This window comes from Arachis hypogaea, chromosome 13 (genome assembly GCF_003086295.3).
Source record: "Arachis hypogaea cultivar Tifrunner chromosome 13, arahy.Tifrunner.gnm2.J5K5, whole genome shotgun sequence".
NCBI lineage: Eukaryota > Viridiplantae > Streptophyta > Magnoliopsida > Fabales > Fabaceae > Arachis > Arachis hypogaea.
In genome coordinates this window covers 120,442,701-120,462,410 of record NC_092048.1, presented here as the reverse complement: position 1 = coordinate 120,462,410, position 19,710 = coordinate 120,442,701, and the positions used below count along the sequence as shown (strand labels likewise).

Here is a 19,710-nt window from a genome sequence, read left to right as displayed (position 1 = left end):
ATATCTTAAGCTATTGTTTTTGGAATTTAATGCTTTTTATACCAAATGAAAGATAATTTCACAAGCTTTACAATGGTTTAAATTTGGTGAAAATCTGAATTTTGTGGAAGGAGATATGATCATTGAAAGTTGGGTCTGAAAATCTGAATTCTGTGAATTTTGCAGAATTTGTGACTTCTGGTTTGTATGCGCACGCACACCCTGTGGATTTTTGAACCTGTGCGCACGCACAGCCTTGTGCGTACGCACACATAGGGATATGGCTGCTGGTGGGAGCGTTGGCACGCCTTGTGCGCGCACACAACCAACGAAGTCTTGCGAGCTGTGCGCATGCACAGCCTTGTGCGCACGCACACGTTGGGAAGCATTTCTGTTGAGGGCGTTCGCACGCCTAGTGCGAGCGAATAGAATTGAAAAATTTTATACCTGTGCGTACACACACATCTTGAAAATTCTTCTGGGGCGCACGCACACGACCCTTCTTTCTTATAAAAACCTTGTTTTCTAGTCTTTCACCTTCCCAACAAGCTCATAACCTTCCGGGGCCCTGTTTCAAGCTTATAAACCCCCATTTTCATCCTTTAAGTCTTAATCAATATAAAATGCCTAGTGATGGAGAAGAGGCTAGGGAAGAGGATAACTTGTGGATGAAGAAAGGGGATATAATGAGGAGTTATGACTAGCGATGATGTTATGAGTTGTTGAGGAGGATGGTAGAATGATGTGTATGATATGAGCCGAATTGCTGTGTGTGATGATGGTTTATGGCTGATTATCAATTATGAATTTAAGCCGGATGGCTGGGATGAATGTTGATTTATGGCTGAGAATAAATGCATATATGCTGAGTTATTGATATTGTGATTGTTGCACTCTACCTATCTGAGATACGAGTTTCCTTGGATAAAAGCAGTGGCTAGCCACCACGTGCTCCAGGTGGAGACTCGATACTCTGCTGATCCTATGTGGTAAGTGTGGCCGGACACTGTGAAAGTTCCGGATGAGCTCGCCCCTGTGAATATACACCAGTGAGGGTGTTAGATGTGAATTATGATTATGTTGTGGATAACTCGAGTTGGGGATGTCCGACAGAGGGACAGTCCAATGGTTAGCTACCAGGACTTGTCGGGTTGACTTTATAATCGACAGATGAGACTCATCAGCCACTAGGATAGGCATACATCATATGCATTATATGTTATTTGTTTGGAATGCCTAATTGACTGCATATTTACTTGCTAATTGTCTAACTGTCGTATCTGCTTCCTACTTGTGCATCATTTTATTTGATATAACTGTGTTCGCATATCAAATTACTGGTGGCGGTTAGAAGGTTCAAAGGATTTGGAAATGGGATATTTAGTTAGACTGAAGATCCTTAGTCAGTCGCCTATTTTCATTTCTCATGGTTTAGTATGTTTATATGCTTTGATTATGAATTGGGAGTTCTAGGATTGCCTTCGGCTTTTCCAGGACATTACATGTTAGATATTTGGACATTGTTACCATGCTAAGAACTTTCGGTTCTCACCCATGCGGATTTTGTGGTTTTCAGATGCAGGACGTGAGGCTCCTCGCTGAGGCATGCTGGAGACTTCTGTTTTAGAGGTTATTTTGGAGAAACAGGTTCTGTAACTTGTCTTTTGGGTTCTTTTGGGTTCTTCTACTTTATATATGTATGTATACTTCTATGCTCGGACTGGTTATCTTCGCAAACCGAGTCTTGAGTCTTGATATCTGTATTTTTGGCATTCTCTTGTATATCTTCTCGCGTTAGCTTATCCTTTATCTGTTTCGTTTACGTTATCGATCGAAGTGTTGCGCTTTTCGATTTAACGGTTTTGATTTACCCCCTTTTTTCTTCAAAGGCTCCTAGTTATAAACATATTTCACACTACTATATATATTAAATCTTATTTTTAGAGGTCGTAATACCTCGCCACCTCTGTTTTATGACTTAAGCATAAGACTCTGTGTGGTAGGGTGTTACAACTGGCTTCGAGAATCACTCGGCCTAGTATAAGTCCGTACGCTAGTCCCATCTTGCTGGTCAAGAAGAAAGATGGAGGTTGGAGGTTTTATGTGGACTACGGCACTCTAAATGGGATCACCATACTGGACAAATTTCCAATTCCAGTCATTGATGATGAGCGTTTGGACGAGTTGGCAGGAGCGGCAATTTTTTCCAATCTTGATATGAAGTCCGAGTATTATCAAATTAGGATGCACGATGAAGACATTCACAAAACTGCCTTCCAGAGGCATGAGGGACACTATGAATTCTTGGTAATGCCCTTTGGCTTAATCAACGCTCCGAGTTCATTTCAAGCATTGATGAATGACATCCTTAAGCCGCTACTTTAGAAGTTCGTGTTAGTCTTCTTTGATGACATATTAATCTATATATAGTCGGGACGTCGAGAGTCATGCCGATCACTTTCAGCAAGTATTTTGCATCCTCACCACCAATTAGCTTGTGTTAAATGCCAAAAAATTTAGTTTTGCGGTGGATACAATGGAGTATTTAGGCCACATAGTCTCGGCTGAAGGAGTGGCTGCAGACCCTAGCAAAATAGCAGCCATGCTTGCTTGGCCAGTCCCTAAGGATGTATGCACCTTACGAGGTTTTTTTGGGCCTCACCGGGTTCTATCAGCGGTTTGTGCAAGGGTATGGCACCATTGCCAAACCATTGACAGATTTAACAAGAAAGAATGCTTTTGAATGGAATGCTAGAGCCATGGCAGCCTTTGAACAACTAAAATCCCCATGGCAGCCCTTGCCACATTGACTATCCCAGAGTTTACGCAGGAGTTTGTCATAGAGACTGATGCCTCAAGCGAAATGAGGGTTGTGTTGTCTCAATAAAGGCACCCGATTGCATTTCTAAGTCAAGCATTGTCGCCAAGAGCACGTCAAAAATCAGCTTACAAGAGGGAATTGATAGTGGTGGTGCTTGCTGTCCAAAAATGGTAGCATTACTTATTAGGAAGTCATTTCACCGTGTTTACGGACCAGCGGAGTTTGAAGTTTCTCACCAAGCAGCGATTGATGGATCTGGCCCACCTCAAGTGGACAACAAAGTTGTTGGGCTTGGACTTCAACATCAAGTATTGTCAAGGTTGGAAAATAAGGCAACGGATGCTTTCTCGCGGAAAATGATAGCCAAGACTGTCTCGGTAGCGCACGTAAATCTTTGGGACAGTATAGAAGCTGAGATAAAAGAAGATCCGGATTTGCAGAAAATGGTAGTTGCCTTGCAGTAGGGGTCTGAGGATTTTCCTGGTTACTCTTTAAGGAAAGGGAGGCTGTTCTATCAAAGGAAGAGTAGTGTTACCAGCAAATTCAGCTTACATACCCTCCTTATTGGCTGAGAATCATGACAACGGGATGGGGGGCCATTCGGGATACTTTCAGACATACAAGAGGTTGGCGCTTGCGGTCTACTAGAAGGGGATGCAGCGATGGGTGAAGGATTATGTGGCCGCTTGCTCCATTTGCCGACAAAGCAAGTACGCCGCACTTAAGCCAGCGGGACTGCTGCACTACCCCATTTCAGGCCGTTTATAGGGTGTCTCCCCCAATTTTGTTCCAAGGAGAGATATACTCATCGCAGGTTGAGGAAGTGGTTGCACTGACAGTGACCAGGGATGCGGTTCTAGCTGAGTTAAAGCATCATTTGGTGCAAGCTCAGTAGAGAATAAAGCAAACGGCAGATAAGAAGCGAAGGGAAGTGGAAATCGGGATAGGAGACTAGGTGCACCTCAAGCTACAACCTTACCAAATGTGTTTCTTGGCTCCGAGAATGAATGAGAAACTAAGCCCTGGCTTTTATGGGACTTTCAAAGTGCTTGAGAGGGTGGGCCTAGTGACATATCGATTGGCGCTGCCAGACAGGTGCAAGCTCCATTGGTCTTCCACATAAGCAAGTTGAAAAAAGCTGTCACGGCGTCACAGCAACCGCAGGTTTTACCACATCGATGGCAGTGGATGGCGAATTAATGGTGCAACCCCAGGGTATTTTGGCATCTAGGTCAGTGGGGGATGGCTCTTTAGAGTACTTGGTTTGTTGGCAAGGTCTTCAATCATGCAATGATAGCTGGGAGGAGGCTACCACGCTACGACACTCTTTTCCTAAGCTCCCCCTTGAAAACAAACCTCAAGGTGGTTGTCGAGGGGGAATAATGATAGGAACATGTTTGGATTGGTTTATAGGCAGACAGGTAAGGAGTAGATAAGCTGAATTTTCATTATTAATTCATAATTGTCGCTGATTGGCTGCTGGTTAGCTCTTTTAAGCTAGTTTAGCAAGTTAGGAGCAATGGTCTAGGATTAATTGCTGCCAATAAATACTAAGGGCTAGTTAGTTAGAAAAAAACTGTTTTGCTGTTAGTTCAGGAGAGAGAACTCTCTCCAAAGTTGGTAAGATGTTAGTTCAGGAGAGAGAACTCTCTCCAGAGTTGGTTAGATCCAACAGTGTACTTTAATAAGGAATTGTGATTTACAATCCCTAGTTTATGAATAAAATCCCCTAATTTCTGCTAGATCTTATCAGCCTTCTTCGAAAAGCGTCAAAACTCATGGACAGCATAAGCAGTAAGGTGTAGCCATGATAGAACCATGGTTGGAATTCAGAATATAAGGAGCCAGGTACACTAATCCATTTCTCATACATAACATGGGTGATATAGTACTACATTACATGAATAGTGTCATTTTAGAAGTTGTTACAAATTATAGTACACACAAATAAGTGAATTCTACCACATAATAATAATAATACTTGTAACAAGTACACAAGAATTATTAGACAGCTTAACTGATGTGAAATTCTCCACTTGCATGAACCTCCTTGACCCTCTTGTCATACTCATCTTCTTCCTCTTCCTCTTCCTCCACCTCTTCTTCCACTTCCTCTTCTTCTTCGCCTTCCCACCCAAAACCTTTGACAGGCCTAGATACCGGAGGAGGGTCCCTTGCCTCTCCCACGATTTTCATGATCTCATCTATGCTTTGAACGGAAAAGCTTGGGTTGCCTCTTTGGTAGTAGGCAGCTTGAGCTGATTCAGTTAGCTCCCTTGGTAAGTTCTTTAAAAACCATGGGTGGCTCTTGATTTCCTTGAGAGAAATTCTCTGCAAACAACAAAAGCAACATGGCCTTGCAGTTAGCTTGATATAACCAACATCAGTATATTTTGTGACATGATATATATTATATAGTCTGCTTAAATTGAAATAATAGGAAAAATACAAACTGTTACTTAAACATTGGCAACATACCCTCAATGGGTTAGCGACAAATATGCGTGAAAGAAGGTGTCTGCAATCTTGAGAGATGTGAACATAATCCGGGATTTTGTACTGAACAGCCATTATACGCTGCAGAAGATGGCAGCCAATGCAGATTAGCAGAATGGTATAAAAACATCAGAAACAATGTGAAAATCAGTAATAGAACCCTTACCTGAATTGTTTTCCTAAAATTCCTAGGGTCATCCTGATCCTCAAAGGGATATGCTCCAACTAGCATGACATAAAGAGTCACTCCACATGACCAGACATCAGCCAACTATTCCAAATTTAGAAGAGAAGATCATTAACAAAACCATTAGTATATAATGGTTCACAGGTGAACAAATCCTTTGAGCACCAGATAATTAGACGTATATGTAAAAGACTAAAAATCTTCTTCCTTGAATCATGTTCAGAGGCAAAAAGCTCCAAAAAGCTATGATCCTGATATGCAGCATGTTAAGGGGTAATTTATTCTCAATCGTAAAGAATGAACATATAAATCAATGAGATGAAAGGATCTATACAGAACCAGTTCTATGTAGATCACGTGTATTACCTTCCCATCATACTCCCTCCTAGAAAGAACCTCTGGTGCGATATAAGCTGGAGTTCCAACAGTTGATTTGGGTCTTGAATGAAGCAATGATGACTACACCACAAAATATGTATATATATAAAAAAAGAACAACTTAGAGCTATAATGCTAAGCTAACATTATAAGAATCACTAAACTCAATGGTACTAGTTCTAGTACCTTGGAATAACCAAAGTCACAAATTTTCAGGCGAGGTGCAGGGCTTCCATCTAAAAGAGTATTTTCTAGCTTCAAATCCCTGTGGCATATTTGCTGCAGAAGACAGTAAAAGCTCAAGTTCTCTCTGTGTAAATATGAATACCGAAAGTCCCATAATTTTATAAAGACTTGGGCATGATTATTACCATGGCATGACAGTAATGGACACCGGAAATCAGTTGCTGAAAGAAATATCTAGCCTGAAGAATCAAAGGAGTGAAAAGAAAATGAGATGCGTTACAACAATAATGGCACTGAAGGGAAAATCCTCATAGTACGGAAATGTTAACAACCTCATCTTCACTAAACCTTCCAGCGTTGCATATTCTCTCAAAGAGCTCTCCTCCGGCTGCATACTCCATCACTATTGCTAAATGAGTGGGGGTCAAAACTACCTGAAACATTAAAATCCCATTGAAATAGAAGCACATAATTAATTAGAGAGTACTCAACATAAAGTGATCCAGCAGTCAAACAAAGCAAATTCCTTGCCTCCTTGAAGCGAATTATGTTGGGATGCCGAAGGGATCTGTGATTGATAATCTCTCTTGCCACATTCTCATCAATCTGGAATTATAGATAAAATAAAACACTAGGATCAAAGATGTCAAAATAACAGCCCTTAAATCACATTTATAAAAGCAGACACAGAAAAACATCAGAGAAGGAATATGGGACCCTTTTCTTCTCCTTTTATAACTCTATCATGTGATGATCTTTGAGTTTTCAGTTATAGTCACAAACAAATATCTCGGAGAAGGATGTAAGGAACTGCTTCACCGGTAAAAGCTAGAGTTTATAATTGACATTTTGATCCCCTCTTATATTTCTTCTTTTTTCAAAAAGCCACATGCAACAAAATTGTGGAAGAGAATATGTTAACACCTTTCTGATTTTAATTTTTCCACAAATCAAACTTCCACCTCACTTAATCATCTTAAGTCAATTATGAGTTACATGACAAGACCTCCACTCAATATCCTAAATGCAAAACGAGAAAAATGATAAATCTGAAGACCTCCACTCACTAACAGAAGAATTTTTTTATATATAAAAAAATAATAACCGAAAAGGGAAAAAGGAAAAAAAGAAACCTTGTGGCCACGCTCTATGTATTTCATGGCAACGAGCTCCTTGGTCTCCTTGTTTCTCATGAGCCTAGCCACCCCAAAATTCCCAGCTCCCAAATCCTTCACGGCCTCGTACTTTTCCATGATCTCCTGAACTTGACACAGAGACACAACTAGCTTTTGCTATGGAAGGAAGTGGTGTTCAAATTCGGCAACTCAAATGGGTCATGCAAGTCCCTTTTATGAACCACAGCACAACTTTATACTCTGATCAAAAGGGGAATGTAAAGGAGCTTGCTTTCACTGAAAAACTGGCTCGCTCTTCGTCTATATGTATATAATACAAGGATATCATATAATAATAATAAATAGCAACAGAGAGAGAGAGAGAGAGAGAAAGAGAGAGAGAGGGAGAGTGAAGATTTAATTATGAATTGATTGTAGAGTGGGAGAGGAGTGAGGAAGGGGAGAGTGCACGTGGGACTGTGAGAGAGAAGACATTATAAAAATGAAAATTTTTTATGGCAATAATATTCATATTCACATCACATCATATCATATGGCAAGGGGATGGGGAAGACCCAATCAAATTTAATCAATGACATTACATTAAGAGCATTAAGAATAAGATGATGAGGAACGGGTTTAAATCTTCTTGGTTCTTGTGTGTGTATGTTTTTTTCTCTAATGCATTTTTACAATCACCTTGCGGGCACTGTGTAGGAACTGAAAAATAGTTAGTTAGTATCCCTGTCCCATTGATTTGAATGGCATTGGATCTCTAACAACGCCGTCGCTGTAGGGGAACACCTTTCTCTTCATTCTCAATCTTAATTGCAGATTTTCAAAGTAATCTCTTTTCAAACAAATGATTAAAATTGGAATTCATTTTCTTTTCAAAGCAAAAACAAAATAGATGTAATAATAATATGAGAAAGTATAGGAAACCAATGAAATATTTGTACAATGTATACAATGGAAGTTTAGGGTTGTTCGATTCAATATTAGAGATATAACCATTAATGTTACCTTTTTTCATCAACTAAAACTTTTGGAATGAGAGATATCATGATATAATATTAGAGTTCTAGATCCAAAAGTTCAAGGGATTGATTTTTGGTGGCCCTCAATAGTACAAGACTATAAGTATTAACACAATGAAAAAGTGGGCTGAATGAATTTTTTTAAATAAAATTTTTCACTTCACTTGTATAAGGGTTTAAATTATGGAAATAATAGTTTTACTCTCAAATTAATAATGATATTCTCTCTTAATTATATTTTTTAATTTTTTTTAAGAATATCCTCACAATTATTATTTCCTGATTTAACTATATGCAAAATAATAATAAAAATTAATAATTAAAAAATTTGAAAATCAACTAAAATTAAAATTACATATTTTTCTGATAATGTTTTTGTTATATCCATATTCATTGATAATAACAATTACCAAAAAAATATTCATTGATAATAACTTTAAACTCGTCACATCAGGATACTTTTTATGTTTTGGAAGAGGATGATAATAGAATTTTATATCACTAGTATGTGGATTATGTTCAAAACTATTATTGTTTTCCAAAACGTGTTTATTTTTATTAGTTTTGGTTTGTAGTGGGATTGTTGCTACTTTTTATTGGATTTGTGTGATTTATTTTTATGGTTGTTTTGTAATTAAATCAGTAAATTATTGAATTTGAGTTTTTTTTAAAGAATTTATCTATTTTGTGTTTTTAGGTACATGTTAACATTATAAAATTAGAACATTTTTATTAAAAATATAAAAAATTTTAAGTTTTTAATACATTTATTTTATATTTATTAAATAAAAACATTTAAAATTTTTTACTAATATTAAACTTATCAGCTAAACCCTTTTTTAAAAGCACAAGATGTACTATGCATTATGCAAGCAGCATTATTATATAGCATTATTATATATACTAGCGGTTCAACGTGTACTTGTTCAGTCGCTTTTCTATTGAGTTTAAGAAATTATTTTTATATTTTTATTTTTAAATTATAATTTTAATGTTAATAATTAAAAATAAATTATGAAAAAATAAAATGTCTTAAATTATTTAACACGTAGAACGTATAAAATAAATAAATTTGAATTAAAAAAGTAAGATTAAGAAAGAATACGTTATTATTATGTGTAACAAAATCAAGATAAAAATTTACTAATATTATTTACATTTTAATAATTTATAAATATTATTAAATTTATTTATTTTCTCAAGCCTATTTAATTTAAAGTAAATTTAAAAATTTATATTCAAAATACTCTTTATTTTCATGTAAAATTTTAATAGATAAAACAATTATTCCTTCAATCTTATATTGAACATCTTTTATTATTTTTAATTTCATTATTCTTTTAAAATTATTAATTTTTATTTTGATTATATCATCTCATCATATCTTTCTCTTGATAGGTACCAGACAAATGACACAGCAAAATATAGAGATGAAAAATTAGAAATTTGTATAAAATATGGAAACATTTGAATAACTTTCTTTGAGAATTACAACTTCTCTCTATCTCAAGGAGACTACAATAACACTCTCTCTTGACAAAAGGAGAACACACTTCTCTCTACATATATAGGAGAAAACTACTCAAAGAAATATTATGTTATTCTATCTGGATGACTTGATTGAAATGAATTAAAGAAAAACTCAATTTATAGGTGAGTCTCTTCAATATGAACTATCCGTCAATTAGAGGTATATAATTCTTTTCTTTTTCAACCATTAAAATTCTAAGGTTATAAACTAGGATTGTTTATTACCTTTCATTTTATTTAGTTATTATTTATTTATTTATTTTCTAAAATTAGATTTACTAATTTTCACAATCTCTCACTTAAAGCTAATTTTGATAAATTTTCAAAATTCATGTTGCTCATGTATTCCATAGGCCGTATGAGGATCTGTACCATTCAAACTTTTCTGCGTTGATTGGTTTTGTCATGGCATCTGCTAGATTGTCTTTAGCGTGAATCTTCTGCATATCAACACTTCCTTTTTCTACTACTTTCCAAACAAAGTGATATTATACTCCAATGTATTTTGTTCTTGAATGAAAGGCAGGATTCCTTGCAATTTGCAAGGCACTCTGACTGTCACAATACACAGAAATCTTCTGTTGTTTGTGCCCGAGTTCTTCTATCAACCTTTGGATCCAAATAGCTTTCTTGCATGCTTGTGTAGCTGCCATATATTCAACTTCTGTAGTAGATAAAGCTACAACAGTCTGTAATTTAGATAGCCAGCTCACAGCTCCTCCTGCAAGTGTAAACACATAGCCTGTAGTAGATTTTCGTTTATCAAGATCACCTGCAAAGTCTGAGTCAACATATCCATTGACAATGAATTCTGATCCTTCAAAATATAATGCAACATTCGAGATTCCTTTGATATATCTCAAGATCCTCTTAATAACATTCCAATGCTTTTTACCCGAATCTGCCATAAATTGACTTACCACCGCAACTGCTTGAGCAATATCTGGCCTTGTACAGATCATGGCATAAATAAGGCTTCTCACTGCTGATGCATACGGTACTCGAGACATTTTCATCCTCTCTGCTTCACTACTAGGGCACATACTTGAGGATAATTTAAAATTCATAAGAAGTGGGGTTGTAATTGGCTTACATTCTTGCATGTTGAAGCGTTGCAAGATCTTCTTCAAATAATTCTTTTGCGATAGCCAAATCTTCCTATCCTTTTTGTCTCGGTAAATTTGCATCCCTAAAATCTTATTTGCTAGTCCCAAGTCTTTCATATCAAACTCCCTAGCCAACTGTGCCTTCAATTCTTGGATTTGATCTTTGTTGGGACCTACCACCAACATGTCATCCACATACAACAGCAGAATGATGAAATCATTATCACCAGACCTCTTGTAATAGGTACAATGATCTGAACTAAGTCTGTTGTATCCAAGGCTAATAATGAAAGAATCAAATCTCTTGTACCAACACCTTGGCACCTGCTTTAGACCGTACAGAGATTTAGTTAACCTGCAAACCAAGTTTTCTTTTCCTTGTTCTTCAAAACCTTCTGGTTGGAGCATATATATCTCTTCTTCAAGTTCTCCATGAAGAAAAGCAGTCTTTACATCTAATTGCTCTAGATGTAAATTAAATACAGCACACATAGCCAAAACTAATCTAATAGTAGTTAGTCTCACCATTGGAGAAAATATTTCATTGAAGTCAACACCTTCTTTCTGAGCGTATCCCTTGACAACCAATCTTGCACGATATCGTTCCATCTGATCATTACTATCTCGTTTGATCTTGTAAACCCATTTGTTACCAATAGCTTTTCGACCTGTTAGAAGTTCAATAAGTTTCCATGTATGGTTCCTATGTAATGCCTCAATTTCTTCTTGCATTGCTGTCATCCACATAGAAGCATCTGGATTGCGCATAGCCTCCATAAAAGTTGCTGGCTCTCCATCTTCTGTCAAAAGACAATATGCATCATGGTTTGTCAAAACATAATTTGAGTGCCATGATGGTGTTCTTCTTTGTCGAGTGGATTGACGAACTTCTATGTCATTGGCCTCTGCTTCTTGTTCTTCGTGCTGTGGTTCTGCTTCAGAAAGATCACCTTCTCTGCATTTTTCATCTATTTGAACAGTGGTTATCTCTTTAACAGTGCTATCATTTTCTTTTTCTTTTTGCAATTTATCTTCTGCAAATATCACATCTCTACTGACAACTACTTTGCAGGCAGTGGGATCCCACAGGTGATACCCCTTAACTCCGTCAGTATAACCCAAGAATATACATTTTCTAGACTTTGGGTCTAGCTTTGTTCTTTCCTGGGATTGTACATCACGTACACAGGACAACCAAATATATGTAAAGAAGAATAATTAGGTGGCTTACCTTGCCACATCTCCATTGGTGTCTTCAATCCAATTGCAGTTGATGGTAACCGATTTATCACATAACAGGAGGTTTTAACAGTTTCTGTCCAAAAAGACTTGGCTAAACCTGCAGTTTGCAACATAGCTCGTGCCCTTTCTAGGAGAGTCCTATTCATTCGCTCTGCTATACCATTTTGCTGAGGCGTATATGCAATTGTGAATTGCCGTTGAATACCTGCTTACTTGCAAAATGTTAGAAAATCACCATCGACATATTCTCCTCCATTATCTTTCCTTAAACACTTAATCTTCTTTCCAGATTCAAGTTCTAACTTTGCTTTGAACTCTTTAAATATCGCAAACACGTCTGAATTCTTCTTGATCGGGTACACCCATAGCCTCCTAGAGTAATCATTAATAAATGATACAAGATATTTTGATCCTCTTAGGGACATCTCCAGCGATTCCCACACATCAAAATGAATCAACTCCAATATGTGGTTGCTCCTAGCAGTTGATCTACCAAACGTCAATATGTTATTTGCTTGTAACGCAGTGCTTACAAATGGTAAGTTTACCGATTTGAGCCCGGGAATGAGATTACGTTCTACAAGAATCTTCAAGCCTCGTTCTGACATGTGGCTCAGTTTGTAATGCCATATCATCGTCATTTATTCTTGACTTGATGAAGCAACTGATGCCTCTGCCTCTTGTAAAGTATCTCCCACAAGCATGTATAGATTTGCTGCAATCTTTTCTGCTTTTATTACCAAAAGAGTTCCTTTAACAACTTTTAAGATCCCACCTTCAATATGGGTCTTACAACCAAGTTCATCCAATTGTCCAATCGACAACAAATTCTTCTTCAAGCCTTTCATGTGTCGTACCCCTTGAAGTGAACGAATATAACCATCAAACATTTTTATTTTGACAGTACCCATTCCAACAATTTCTAAGGCATGATCGTTTTCTATAAACACCGATCCTTCCAAGACAGGTTCATATGTACAAAAACCAATCACGATGAGGAGTCATGTGCCAGGTTGCTCCTGAATCAACAATCCAAACATCAGTGAGCTGTTTGCTGCCTTTAGAACCAGTTGTTGCTTCGCCATATAGGATCTCTATCATCAGAGGTGCTCACAACACATCCTTGAGAACTTGATCCTTCTGGAACCTTCTCTATACTCTTCTTATTCCAACAATCTTTCTTGAAGTGTCCTCTCTTACCACAATTGTAGCATTTGACCTGCTTCTTACTTTGTGACTTTGGTCTACTTTGACTCCCACTGGAACCACGCTCCATTGATCTCCCTCTTGTCATCAACAAAGCCTCTACTTGTTTTGAGTTCTCTAATCTATCTTCCTTATTCTTGCGCCTAGATTCTTCTTCAAGAACCGCAGCAGCCATGTCATCAAAAGAAAGATAATCAGTCAAAACATTATTAGTTAAGTTAATGATAAGATGATCATATGAATCTGGTAGACTTTGAAGTAAGGGCTCTGCACGTTCGTTTTCTGCTATGGTATATTCCAACGATGAGAGTTGGGAAAATAGCGTATTTAGATTGTTGATGTGATCCGTTGCCGACGTGGACTCACTCATTCGAAGAGTATAAAGTCTTCTCTTCAAGAATATCTTGTTGTGAAGTGACTTGACTTCATATAATTTGGTGAGAGCATCCCAAATTTTCTTTGCTGTCTTTTTCTCTACTACACTTGATAAAACTGAATCAGCTAGTGCCAAGTGTAAGTTTGCAACAGCATTGTTGTCCATTTCCTTCCATTTTTCATCTGTAATTCCAGTGGGTCTACCTTCAATTGCTGTCATGCAATTGTCTTTTCTCATAATGGCTTTTATCTTCAATTTCCATATGGAAAAATTACTCCCACTGAATTTTGGAATTTCATACTTTACTGCCATTTTTTTTAGACGGTAACTCGCAGTGGAAAAAAATATATTAATCAGCAACTTTTGGCTCTGATACCACTGATAGGTACTAGACAAATCACACAGCAAAATATAGAGATAAAAAATTAGAAATTTGTATAAAATATAGAAACAATTGAATAACTTTCTTTGAGAATTACAACTTCTCTCTATCTCAAGGAGACTACAATAACACTCTCTCTTGACAAAAGGAGAACACACTTCTCTCTACATATATAGGAGAAAACTACTCAAAGAAATATTATGTTATTCTATCTGGATGACTTGATTGAAATGAATTAAAGAAAAACTCAATTTATAGGTGAGTCTCTTCAATATGAACCATCCGTCGATTAGAGGTATATAATTCTTCTATTTTTCAACCATTAAAATTCTAAGGTTATAAACTAGGATTGTTTAATACCTTTCATTTTATTTAGTTTTTATTTATTTATTTTATTTTCTAAAATTAGATTTACTAATTTTCACATCTCTATCTTTTTCTTTTATCATTTTTTATACATGTATAACTATTATTGTCTCACCATCACTATTATGTTGCTTTATTTTATTCCCCTTGATGAACCACTATTTTATGACTTATTTTGGATCGAATCGAGTGAATTTTATCAACTTTACTCACACTTATCCATATAATTTGCATGTTTTTAAGTTTCCTTCCAAATTTTGTGTTATGATTGAAAACATACTTTCTAGGCCTTTAAATTACTAATTTTTAATCCTTTCATATTACCATTCGATGCCGTGATGCGTTTGTTGAGTAATCTCATGGTTATAAGGATGGAATGGCATGGAAGATGAAGAGGAAGCATGCTAAAGTGGAAGGAACACAAGAAATTGAAGACTTGAGAAGCTGGAACCGACGCGTGCACTTGGCTGAAGCGTATGCGTGATCACGCCATCTTCTAACCGATGCGTACGCGTGATGAGCGTCATGTGCTGCAATAAAGGAAATATGCTGGGGCAATTTCTGAGCTGCTTTTGGCCCAATTTCAAGCCCAAAAATGAAGACAGGAGGCTGGGGATGGAACGGGGACACACTACACTTCACTTGAGTTTTAGTTTTTGGATTAGTTTTGAATTTTAGTGAGAGAAACTCTTACTTCTCTCTAGGATTTTGATTTTGTTAGTTTACCTTCAATTGGATCTTGGGAGAAACTGCTACTACCTTCACTCCTAGTTATTTTCCTTATAGTTTTCTTCTTCAATTCCTTTAGTACTCTTTTCAATTTTGTTATCTTGAACTCATTTTTGGATCTTATTAATATTGAATTTTGTCAATGCATTGAGTCATTTCCATATCCATTGTTATTGCTCGTTTTGTTATTATTGATTATTGTTAGTAGTAACTTGAATTAGATTATTTTCTCGCTTTCATCATGTCTTTTATCTTTACTCACCAAGTGTTTGAGAAAATGTCATCCATGATTATGGAGTAGATTTTCTTGCTTGGTTTGGGGTTGAGTACCCCTTCCTTATTTTCTTCGATATTCTATTCACCCTGGCCCAACCACAATTAATTACTACTATACCATGATCGCAACTCTTATTTTTGTTTTTCACTTTGATCCATAATTAGCCACTGTGTTAGCTTTTTTTGCTAAAAGAAAATTTTTTTTGTTTGATTTAAATATCTAGATATATAATTATTATATAGTTACTTAGTTTTCATACTTGCTTGTTAAGTCATATTTTATCATTTTAAAAATAAATTTAAGATATCAAAATTCAAAATTTTTGTTCAAATAATCAAACTTTGTCAATAATTATAAAAATAATAATTAAAAAAATAATATCAAATATATTATATCTTCATAAAAGAGTAATATTATATGGATAATACTATTTTAGTTTCTATTAACATATACAATTGACCTATAAAAAAATTGACATTATTAAATAACTTTTTTACTCTCAACAACACTATTTGTAATCATTCTTAACCTTTTTTTAAATTTAATATCTCAACTTCTATTTCTCTAAATAATAAAATTTTTAAGATATTCTTAAAGTTTGGTTTAATTTTAAAACAGAATAGCAACTAGTCAACTACTATATTGTTAGTTTTTTTTAATATTTTTAGGAAATTAATTTTTATATTTTTAAATTATAAATTTGATATAAAAATTAAAAAAATAAATAATAAAATTATTGATAAATAAAAATAAAAATAAAACTTTTATAAGTTATATATTTTTTAATTTATAAAATAATTAAATTTCAATTAATTTAGGTATAATACTAAAATCATTATGTTATTATTATGTATAACAATTAAGATAAAAATTTATAAATATTTAAAAATTTATTTATATTTTTAATTTTATTTAAGTTGAAGCAGATATAAAAATTTATATTTAAAACACTCTTTTTCTCATATAAGTTTAATAGCTAAAAATTTTTTATTTTTCTCAAAATCTTAAATTATCTTTAGTTTTATTATTTTTTTCTATGAATTTTTAATTTATTATTATTATTTTTTTTTTTACTATTCTCTGTATACATATCTATCAATATCTCACCACCAAGACACCTATATTAATTTGTTCTTTATTCCTTCTTCTTTTTTTATTCTTCTTCCTCCTTGTCTTTTTCGATAGCAATTAATTACTACTATGTATTAGTTCATAATTATTACACAAAAAAATGAATAATATTTTAAAAATAAATTAAAAAGGTCTCATAACTCTTGTATTAAAATGTCAATCATCTACACTCCTGTAAATATAATGAAGAAGTAAATTTAACTTCTTTTATTATGGATATTTTTTATTATTAAGTCACGATATTTTATTTATGATAAAATTTGAAAATTAAAGTTAAACGATATTAGTACTTTTTAGTTTAATAAAATTAAAATACAGCACAAAAATAAGCAAGCATAAAAGCCAATAAAAATAGAAAACTTTAGAGAAGGATAACATTAAATTTTATGTCATTATGTATAAAAATAGTATGATTTATTATATTATATCATTTTTTGTACCATATATAACAAAATAGTTAAATTTTATATCTGTTTTTATTACTTATTTTACTTATTTGTAGTTGTTTAAATTATACTTTATAGTTATTGAATCAAGTTTTTTTCACACAAAAAAATAGCTATCAAGTCATTTTTATATTATTTTTTTTTGTATAGGAATACATATATTATATCATAATTTTAATAATTAATATAAATTTTAAAAAATTAAATAAATTTATATTTATTTTAGTTACATTCAAAAGTGAATCATATGTACTCCTATAGTCAAGAAGTAAACTTAACTTTTTCTATAATAAATATTTTTTCAATAATCTATTTTATAGAAAGGTCACATCTTTTTATTTATTCTAAAAATTAAAAATTAAAACTAATATTAATACTTTTTTATTAACAAAGCTAAAATAAAATACGAAAATGAATCTAGAGTAAAAATAAAAAATACAAAATTTGGATCCCAAAATATAAAATAGTTATAAAATAAAAAAATTACTTAAATATAATTTTTGCATGGTACTCTATAAATAAATTTAGATGAATGAATATGATGCAAAATGAACCATGATATTTTGGTGTAAGCCTCTATCTATCACAAAAATAAAACATAACACATAAATACACATTTTTTTTAAAAAAATTCAATAAATGGTATACCAAATGCTTAAAGTTGGTTACTCAAATTCAAATATATTCTCTTAAATCACTTGTTGAATTAAATATATTCTAAAATTTTACTTTGTAATTGATATGTAGAGTTCTACTTTCTCTTCAAATTACTATTATTCTAATGTTGGAAAAATTTTGTATCCATGATTTTATTCATATTTAACACTCCAAAATAAAAAAAAAATGAAATGAAATAAATAAGAAAAATTTTATAAAAAAATTAATGATTAAAAAATATAAGATATATGACAAAAAAAATAATAAATTGAAATTTATATGATCAAAAAGTAGAAAAAGACAGAAAAAAATGTAAATGTTAATGTGTTAATTACATGAGACTATGAAAACTGATGATTTTTTTTTTATGTGAGACTAATAGGATTAAGTGAAAAAAAAAGATAAAGAGAAAAATTAAATAATAATTATATTTTTTACCTATTTTTAAAATGACAATTATATCAATTACTATTTACAAATAGATATATTTTAAATTACTTAAACTTATATTTGAAGAACAACATTTGTAGTATTCTATAAAGTTAAGTAATTTAATTAAATAGTCTTTAAAAATGTATTAACAAATATTTATGTAATATTTTAGTTATCTTAAATCATTTCAAATGACGAGATATTTTTATATAGATTTGTGTAGCGTAAAAAATATTTAAATGATCAAATTATTGAATTTTGTTATGTTATTATATTTTCATCAGTGCTATATTATAAATAAATAATGCTGTAAAAAATAAATTTAATTGAAAAATAAAAAATAAAAAAATATATATGTAAATAAATATGAGAATATTTAAAAAATTACATTGTTAAATCTTCTTATTTTACTATATTTTATCAGTATTATATGCTTAAAAAATATTACAAAGAACAAATTTAATTGAAAAATAAAAAATAAAAATAGGTATGAACAAAATAAATTAAGAACTTCTCACAATTAATATATAAAATTAAATCAACATATGAAACTAATATTTAATTAAAAAAATAATAATTAAATAAATAAAAAAGAAGATGAGAAAAATATTATATTTATACATAGTGTTTTTTTATATTATAATAAAAAATTTAATAGAATAATTAGAATACGAGCAACCTATATACAACATTAAAAAAATCTACTTAGAATAAATAATACAAATCAAGATTAACATAAAACTAATCAATATAAGAGAATGGAGGAGAGGATGAGAAAAAAAATACTATTTTTATATATAGTTTTTTTTAATCATTATAGAGAAATTGATTTTTTTTTACAGAAAAGATTTTTATGGAATAAGGAGGATGATAGAAATGGTATGGCATTGGTCAGGTGGGAGGTGGTGCAGGCGCCCAAAAAGTTTGGTGGGTTGGGAGTTGGGATGTCATGGTGACGCTTTTTAAAGGAGGAATGTCCGTTGTGGAAGAAGGTGATTTGCTCTTGTAATAATTTGAATCCGAATGTGTTGCTGTCCTCTCAGGTTTTACTTGTTCAGAGGGCTCCTGGAAGAATATCTGTCAGATACAGTTCAAGGATCAGCAAGTAAGACAAAAGATGATTACTGGGTTGGCTATGGAGGTTGGTGATGGGAGAGGGACGCAGTTCTGGGAGGATGTCTGGCTGCGTGGTGGTTCTTTGAAAGATAAGTTTTCGAGGCTTTTCTCAGTTTCAATCCAAAGAAGATCTGTTATAGGGGATTGTAGGTTTTGGGATGGGGTAGAGTGGATATGGAACTTCCAATGAAGGCGAGAGCTATTTCAATGAGAGTTGGATCTAGTGAACCAGTTGCATGATATATTAAGAATGGTCAAACTTGCTTATGACAGAGAGGATAGAATTGTGTGAAAATTTGATAAACAATGAGTTTTTTCTACTAACTCTTTTGTGTAGGTATTGCAAGCAGAAATAATTCTGGAGAATATAACAAGTTACAGCTTTACTAGAACAATTTGAAAAGGTCTAGTTCCACCAAGAGTTGAAATGTTTGTCTAGTTTGTATTGACTGATAGGGTCAATACAAAGGAGAGACTGAGTCAAATTGGGGTTATTAACTAGGAAGATGTTGTAT

The 19,710-nt window shown here is 33.3% G+C and overlaps 1 protein-coding gene across 2 annotated transcripts; it reads right to left on the bottom strand.

The window, feature by feature from the left end:
- Positions 1-4,649: 4,649 nt before the first annotated feature.
- On the bottom strand, positions 4,650-8,065 carry LOC112732986 (serine/threonine-protein kinase SRK2A). 2 transcript variants are annotated; one of them, XM_072212400.1, is made up of 10 exons: positions 7,862-8,065; positions 7,181-7,483; positions 6,579-6,653; positions 6,380-6,481; positions 6,233-6,286; positions 6,048-6,140; positions 5,850-5,942; positions 5,463-5,567; positions 5,279-5,377; positions 4,650-5,131 (listed from the first exon to the last, which is right to left on the bottom strand). In XM_072212400.1, exons 2-10 carry the CDS (start codon positions 7,298-7,300, stop codon positions 4,814-4,816), a joined length of 1,059 nt encoding a protein of 352 aa, XP_072068501.1. In that variant the 5' UTR covers positions 7,301-7,483; positions 7,862-8,065; the 3' UTR covers positions 4,650-4,813. The 2 variants fall into 2 exon arrangements, with proteins under 2 accessions (XP_072068501.1, XP_025637610.1); XM_025781825.3 differs by lacking the exon at positions 7,862-8,065 and having other exon boundaries at positions 7,181-7,813.
- Between the last annotated feature and the right edge of the window lie 11,645 nt (positions 8,066-19,710).